Here is an 8,671-nt window from a genome sequence, read left to right as displayed (position 1 = left end):
AGCTGAGGATAAGCAAAGCGTTCATCGGTTCATTTAGTCATTTTTAACAAACACTTGGTAAACATATTTTGATCAAACAAATTGCAAATTGATTACAGGTTTTGTTGTTACTAGTATAAGCAGGGGCGGATCCAGTGTTCGGTCAGGGGGAGCGTTTGCACCCACTCAAGTCAATAATTTCCTTTAAAAATATGTAATATATTATGTCAAAATACATAAGTGACCCATCAAAAAAAAATTTAGTGACCCATTATTAACTCTTTTAGTGTCTCAAACTTAACTTTTTGAATTTCAAGTCAAAACTTTTAAGACCAAATTTAATTTTGTTATGAATAATAATAATTAAGCCCATGTTAGTTAATTGCTCAACCACTTTAATTGAAATTTGGAATTAGTGGGAGGCGAACAGATTAGGGTGATGGCGACTTCACATGTTGTCGATGACACTGGTTATATACCCAAAAGACAAAGGTACACAATCATCAATCAGTATTATTATAATTTTGATTGTTTTAACGGTGTTGTCGATATGGAAATTCAAGAATACGGTAATCGCTTTAATGAGATTAACACGGATTTACTTTAAAACATATTGGCTTTCAATCCGTATGATTCATTTTCCAAGTTTGATGCATCAAAGTTAATGAGATTGTTTGAGTTTTATCCATATGATTTTGATAATGGGGACAAAATTGTTCTTGCATCTCAACTTGGTTTATACATTGATAATGTGTGAAGAGATGAAAGATTTGCTAATATGAAAGGTATTGCAGATCTTGCTAAAGTTATGGTGGAAACAAGGAAACATATCTCTTTCATTTTGCTTATCGATTATTAAAGCTAACATTAGTTTTGCCTATTGTGACCTTAACGGTTGAGAGATGTTTTTCATCAATGAAGATCATGAAGACAAATTTACGTAATCGGATTGGTGAAGATTTTTTGAATGCTTGTGTAATTTGTAGTGTTAAAAAAGAAGCACTTTTAAGTGTTACGAATGAAGCTGTAATTGATCGTTTTCAAAAGATGAAATCACGTAAAGGTCAATTGTAATATGTATTTTGTTTATCTTTAATGAAATTTATTGTGTACATTTCTATACGTAGTTTGTTTAATATAATTTTTTTACTCAACCCCTTTCGGTTTGACCCGGCCCATTTTGGTTTGACTTGTTTTAGTTTGAATTGACGTGTTCTAGGTTGAACTTTTTTTTTGCACCAACCGCTAAATTTTCTAGATCCGCCACAGAGTTTAACCAAATAGTCATAAATACGGATGAGTGAACCAAGCATTAATATATATATATATGATTATCCAAACACTCCCTAAATTTGAATGGTCCTTACATTACTAAGTAAGTGATAGATGACAACTCATAATATTGGAGGTCTGTACATGGGACATATGATCTTTGGTACATAGGACACTAATTGGTGGACCACATGTCATCATTCTTGTTCTTCAACATATCTAAAAGTTTGTTCAAATAATACAGAACACACTTGTTCATTGGGCGAGAATCTTGTTGGGTTTGCGCCTTGCGGGTTAAAATGTTCAACCTGAGCACGACTCATATATTTAATTGTTTGTGCCAAAATATCAACTTTAGTCGGGGCAAACTTAAAACCATGTATACTGACCTATTTAGACTTAACGGGTAATAATCAAGTTATAAACATGTTAAGTGGTTGTAAATATAACCAAAAACATGATTATATTCAAGTTTTGTAGGAAATTGTCGCCCCTCCTTTTTTCCCAAAACCCCATGCATGAAACTAGACGGTCCACCGGTCTTAAAAATTTATATGAACAATGGTATCTAGCATAGGTGCTAACCATTCTTTTATTTTTCTTTAAAACGGCTAACTCATACACCATTTAAATCTACACCAATGTTCAACACTAAACTAGCCCTCAACCACTTAGGGAGGAACACTAATTTATTACACATCTTGATACAACTAGCCTACAAGCCTTTTGGTAACAACCGTTCCCTTAAAACCCACGCTTGAAGAAGTTAAAATCCTTATCATTCACGTGTTAATACACACGTCCAAATCACTTAAGAAAACCCGAAGAAAAGATTTATTATCTGTTTACTTGCATATATACAAGATATCAAACCGATGACTCCAAATGGAAAACATTTGATCAAACCCGGGCTTCAAGCAATCGATATACATAAAAATCACACTCATAACATATTTTTATATGCTTGAACACCAACAAAAAAAATACAAAAAAAGAAAACCCATATTTAAATGAGAAAGCGGCTTCAAAAGGGTTAACACAATCTTGGCAATGGTCTACCATGAGACGAACCCGAGAGCATGCCTCGATCGCCCTTAACCATTCTCGACATCTGACCCTTCATCTCCCTACAAACCTTCTCCAACTCCACCACCCTCCATTGCATTCTTTGCAAGTTCAGTTTCACCACACCATCATCAAGTAGATCCTTATCTTGATCATATCTTGAGTTGCTTCTAGAGCTTTGATCCGGTGAATCGTAGTGAACTTGATCATGTGCACCATTTTTGTTGTAGAGGACCATGAGTTCTCTACTGCTTTTGGTCAATGGAGTTTGGTGATCATGGTCGTTTATGTAAGAGTAATCTTGATGATTATCGTAGGTATAAACCGTTGGTATGTTGGAATGTTGTGAAACTAGTGCTTGGACCGCAATTCTTGGTGGGATTCTCGGGTTTTTGGCTAAGTCTTTGCATGCTTCTAGGCTTAGCTTCTCGTAATTTAAACACCTGCATAGCCTTGATCTTTCTTCCAATGACAAACATGGGTGTGACTGCAGATTCAAACACCTTAATGTTAGAAACTGATATAATACGCTAAAAGCTCGAATCGAGCCAAGTCTGAGCTGTACATATACAACTTGACTTGGTTGGCAAAACTAAACGAGTCTTATCATTTATATGAAAAATTATACATGAAATCATTATAAAAAGGAAAAATTATTTTTTATAATCCAAACTATGACTCATTGATCGATAATATTCTATAATACAAATTTAACCACTGACAGTTTTAACTCTCTCTTTCATTGCTAAGGGTGATCCTAGTGGCATAATAATTAGAAATTCACAATCGATTAAAGTTTGATTTCCATCTGATTTTTTCTTGTATGTTTGCCCATTTCATTCATAATCGTCATTGTTGCAAGCGGAATTGAGTCAAAACCAAATGTAAATCAATGACGATTATGCTATGGGGATTGTCATTGGCAATAAAAATAAAAGCGACCGCCAGTAGTCAAATTGATAGTATATGGATTATCATCGGAAATGTGTGTCATAGTTCTTATATATTTAAATTTATAAGTATAATTATTATAAAAGTTAGATACGTGTATAATTAAAATAATTAAATATATGGTAAAGATTAAATGAGTAGAGTCAAGTTGAATCGGTATATAAAAAACGATTGTCATATTAAGCTCGAGCTTTAAATATAGAGCTTAAAACGGTTTTTAGAATGAATCAAGCCAACTCCTTAGGAATATACTCATAAAGCTGGTATCAATTTTATAAATTAAATAAGGTGTACGTGGTAGAAACTAGAAATCAATGTCGGGTTAAAAAGTGGTGTGTGGAGAGATCATGTATTCATGTGGCTGTCCACTGGATTCTTCGGCCATTTACTAATTGACACAGACAAACTGTCACCCAAACACCCAGTTACTTACTCATCCCCTTTTTGATTCCTTTCCCACAATTCACGCTCCCATCATTTATTTCTTCTTCTAGTTATTATTATTATTATTATTATTATTATTTTTTTTTTCTCAAATAACTATGTTTTAATGCAAAATGTTCTTGTTATTATTATTATTTTTTTCTCAAATAACTATGTTTTAATGCAAAATGTTTTAAGTAGTAAACTTTAGCAAGACAGTTATAAAAAATAAGTATTATTAATACATTTGATTTTAACAACATACGGCAATTGCAACTACGGGGTGTAAACGAGCCATTCTGAGCCCAAGCTCAACTAGGCTCAAGTCTGACTTGTTTAACTTACAAAGAACTCAAGCTCAAGTCGTGAGTAGTTTTCAAGCTTGAGCTCGTTCGTTTATTATTAATTAATTTATATATTTTTTTACAATAAAATATTATAATTTTAATAATAAATATTTAGTTATTTTTATCATGGTTTTATATGTAACTAAATATAATTTAAATAAGTAATAGGCTCGTTAAGGCTCACTAGCTAGCTAAAACTCGATAAGTGAAGCTCGGACTCGATTTCGTTTAAACTCAATTTGATCTTTTTGCGAGCCGATCTCGAATAGCTAATGAGCAGCTTGGCTTGTTTACACACCTAAATTTACAAAACCGTATTTAAAGATAATAGCTTAGCTATTAAAAACACGGTTTATTCATGTAATTAAGGACTTTTTTTTTTTATAATATGTGACATTTTGTTATGAAAATAAGTATTTAATATTCACCACAAGACTAATATATTAACTTTTGATGAAAAAAAAATTAACTGAGTGAAATATAAGATTATTTATAAACCATATATAAAATAATTGAAAGTGAAATATAAGATTATTTATAAAAACATATATAAAATAATACTAGTTGAAAGTATATTCCAAACACTTGCTCAGCCACTACACAAGTAGCTCGAGGTGTCGGGGCTTCAGCCGTCCGTGACGGACTGACTGTTCATGGCTGGCTAATTACCTTTATATCCCTTGAAACATCTTTTATTAGTAAATTAAAAGTTTACACTAAATTAATAGGGGCATTTACATATTTCCCTTTCCTAACATTCTTAATTACATATTTTCCCAAAACTAAAAAAATAATTACTTATTTCTCCTTCCTAACACATATAAAAAGGGGAAATATGTAATTGATTTTTGAGATTAGAGATATATGTAATTAAGGGTATTTAGCAAGGAGAAATATGTAAAAATTCCTTAATATAATCCCTAATTACTCTTGAGCCCAGTCTTTTAGCATTGTTGTACAGATTGCATGAACAAGAAAAGGCCAAATGACAATAATGGCATAATGCCACCCCTACAGAATAAAATGATAGATTAAAATAGAACCATAAATTATTTATTAATTTTATATTGGAAAAATATGTTAGGGTCAATATATTTCTAGACGGCACATTGTTAAATTTCAAGCATTTATATATACTTATATTTTTTTATGAATACAAAAACTTAAAAATCACATATCTATAAATAACTGTGACAACCAGATATGTTATACTAGTCGATACCTCACCGACTAGTTACCGATTAATAGCTATTTGATTAAAATCGGTCAAAATTGAAAATTTTATACATAAAATTGATATATAGATGTATATTTGAAAAATTACATAAAAATATTTCAATCTGACTAATCACTAGTCCATACCCGCTACCCGATTACCACCTAGTCATATGTTAAACGAGTCTCTCCACGCATATATGACATGTAATCTAGTGGATTATTTATCAAACATCTAGAGTCGGTTAAAAGGTAAAAGACATTAGAACTAAGTATAAAAAGGGAAATAACTATATAGCTTGTCACATCTCTTGTTTGTAGTTTATGTTTTGTCTCTATGCTCCTTATATTCGGTCCATGGTTTTCCCTCGAGTTTTAAAATCTTTATTTTCCCATTTTTTCCAAACATGGCCATATAAGTAGGGCTACCATAAACTAATGTTATTATATAGACCACAAAATTTTAATAGTAAATCAGATGAAAACTTTTTATGATGTTTATTGCTAACTTATAGTATAACATAAATATATTCAGACTTTGCTACCACTATGCTAGAAACCCTTTGATCATTGCTTATTAGTAACTACGATAAAACCGTATTTCTATCATTTTAAAGTTTTTAAAAGTAATTATAATTAACATTTACCTCAAGATATATATCAATGGCTTTGTAGACCCCATCAAAGCAATCTCTTGCACAATCTGGCAAACTCTCAGCAACCCCTAAAAACTTTGATATCTTCAAGCTTTGATCTGGTGCAATCTCACCCAAGTACTTATCAACCAACCCCCCAACCTTCTTCATTCTTTCCAAACACACCCCCTCAACTTTATTACTCTCTCTTATCAACCTCAAAACAAGATTCACATCATACACACCACTTGACCCATTATTACTCACTAGCAAATCATCCACTTTTGCTTGATCAAGCATCCCACCAATCAACCTCTCCAACCCACCTCTACATTCTCTACTCAACCCAAAAATTGACACAATCCTTAACACCCAAAACAACCCTCTACAAGAAAATGCACTCTTTCCCATTAATATCACCCCATAAACCGCGGTATCCGCAAGACCGCCATACTCACTCTTCGAAAACGCGTGTGTTTTCGACTGAGACGCGGTTTTTAGGTAATGCAAGAGGAATCTTGTGAGGGTTAAACTATTGTTATCATTCCCATAACCACCTAAGGCTTTTACAAACCTTTCTATAATAAAAGGGGGCAAAGTTGTCATATCATCATACCACCATAAGCCTTTGGAAGATGAACATGATGACAATCTTAACAACGTCCCGGACTTCACCGTACTGTCCGGAGACGAGGACGAGGACGACGAATGAAATAAAGTGGCCGAATCCGAGTTTTGGGTTATTTTGATAATAAGATTAGATATAAGTTTTTCAATGAGACCAAAAGAGTCTGCATATTGAACGAATGGTGTGCAACTTTTGAGACAGTCACGGACGTCCGTGAAGGACCAGTCGGCTATTCGGTCGAAAAGATGGGTTGTTTTGGGTAGGAGGGTGTCGTTCATAGCTAGATAAATAGCACAACAATGAAGAAGTGAGACGTTTGTGAGTGTAATATCTAATTCACCATTGTTGTAGCAGAATCTTGAAACTAATTCAAACCCATCTGACCCACCCGGGAAATCGTTGATCTCGATTCCGGTTTTCCTGATCTGGGTTCGTTTCTTTTCTTTCTTGATCAGCTTCCTTAACTTCCCTGAGTATCTTGATATTGTTTTCTGAAAGAAAAAACCATAATTAGTTTTCAAGAAACATTGCCCCATTCTATTCTATAGCTACACCACTCCCATCTGACGGCCATTTCGACCAGAAGAAAAATCATGCTTGAAATATTGGTCAAAACGGCCGTTTGAAAAAGTGTGGGATTAGATGTCAGACGGAGTATGTATAGCTGACCTGGTAAACTGAAACCAGTCAAGCTATAGCTACACCACCCTTATCTGATCTCACATCATTAAACGACTGACCACAAAACAGTTTTGACCAAAAAGATTAAACTTTGAAAGTCATTTAAAACAGTGTGGAATTAGATGTCAGACGAGGTGTGTATATAGCTGACCTCTCGTAAATGAAACAATAAAAAGAAGAAGTAATGGGAAGTGTACCTCGTGGATAAAGAATGTATGTTGGCCATTAATATGGACCTGCAAATCACAGAGTTCTGCTGCTGCCATGGAGATTGTGGAAGTGAGAAAGCTAGAGTTGTGTGTAACTCAAATCATGGGAGTTTTTTGAGGACCACAATAACAATAATAATAATATGAAAAATGAGTTGAGATCACGAGAGTATGCGTTGGCCAAAAACAAGGATATATGAATATCATGTTGTGTAGCTAGGCACATGAACTATTAATTTGGCAACTATGATATAGACTGCCTACAAATTAATTAATGTATACCCGTATATCCATATGTTTTGTGAGTCACGGATTGACGTTTTCCTTTCACTTAATTTATGGTGATTTCAATTTGTGTCATTTTTCTATAATATATAATAAGACAAGTGGGAATTATTAGTTTTTGTCTATAGAATATAGGGTACCAATTTGATTTATAAATATAGGAATTTTGCTATCATGTTTAGTATGAAGAGCAAGAAATTTATTTGAAGGCATAATATATTTTCTTAATATTGTTTTGATGGCCATACATAGTCAATTATACGACCGAATACTTCACTTATTTTCAAGCTTTTATTACATCTTTTAAAAATTACGAATATGTTTGACAAAACTAACTGGTGACTGGAAGCTCGTGACTAGGAGCTGATAGCTGTAACGTTTTAGATATATTTAGATGTTTGACAGAGTAGCTAGAGCTTTTAATTGGTAATCACGTAATATGTTATTTTTAAAGTTAAATAAATTATAACAATAACATAGTCAAATTAAAGAGAATAAAATGCTTGTTTTTATGATTTTTTTAATATTACCATTTGAAAAATATACCCCTTAAAAAGTCGTGAGGGTCGTTGGTTTTGAATAAGGGTTAAATATTTAACTATTATATAAATTAACAAAACCAAACTTGCAATTGTAATTATTTTCTAACAAATAACACTATATATAGTATAGATGTATAAAATAACTAAAATCATGAGTATAACTAAAAAAACATAATATTAAATATTTACATATATATCTTGAAAGGTTATTTAAGTAATTTTAAATACTAAAAGTTTGTAGCTTTATTTTAAACGCTACTACTATAAACGTTCAATTATGGATCAGACAAAGTTTTTTATTGAATATGAATTTTGTTTCTAATTAAAAACTTGAACATAGAAGCTTTTAAAAGCTTCTTGCCAAATATAACTTATATACTATGTTACCATTTCATGAATTTTACTATGTTACCTTATATACTATGTTACCATTTGATTT

The 8,671-nt window shown here is 32.4% G+C and overlaps 1 protein-coding gene across 1 annotated transcript; it reads right to left on the bottom strand.

The window, feature by feature from the left end:
- Positions 1 to 2,075: 2,075 nt before the first annotated feature.
- Positions 2,076 to 7,661, bottom strand: LOC143541663 (BTB/POZ domain-containing protein At1g50280-like). The gene is made up of 3 exons (XM_077034433.1): positions 7,394 to 7,661; positions 5,900 to 7,006; positions 2,076 to 2,803 (listed from the first exon to the last, which is right to left on the bottom strand). The coding sequence occupies exons 1-3, from the start codon at positions 7,460 to 7,462 to the stop codon at positions 2,285 to 2,287; spliced, it is 1,695 nt and encodes a 564-aa protein (XP_076890548.1). The 5' UTR covers positions 7,463 to 7,661; the 3' UTR covers positions 2,076 to 2,284.
- Between the last annotated feature and the right edge of the window lie 1,010 nt (positions 7,662 to 8,671).

Source organism: Bidens hawaiensis, unplaced genomic scaffold (genome assembly GCF_021521415.1).
Source record: "Bidens hawaiensis isolate Kalapana, Puna unplaced genomic scaffold, B.hawaiensis_p1.1 tig00012634_1, whole genome shotgun sequence".
NCBI classification, from domain to species: domain Eukaryota; kingdom Viridiplantae; phylum Streptophyta; class Magnoliopsida; order Asterales; family Asteraceae; genus Bidens; species Bidens hawaiensis.
The sequence above is the reverse complement of the archived record's forward strand: the minus strand, read 5'-3'. Positions and strand labels throughout refer to the sequence as shown.

Bases quoted from the DNA above. Each gene is read 5' to 3' on its own strand.
- LOC143541663 (XM_077034433.1), bottom strand. From the start codon at position 7,462: ATGGCAGCAGCAGAACTCTGTGATTTGCAGGTCCATATTAATGGCCAA. The intron at 7,007-7,393 runs GTACACTTCCCA...TTTTTCTTTCAG, and splicing joins ATACATTCTTTATCCACGAG to AAAACAATATCAAGATACTC. The intron at 2,804-5,899 runs GTAAATGTTAAT...TTGAATCTGCAG, and splicing joins CCATTGATATATATCTTGAG to TCACACCCATGTTTGTCATT.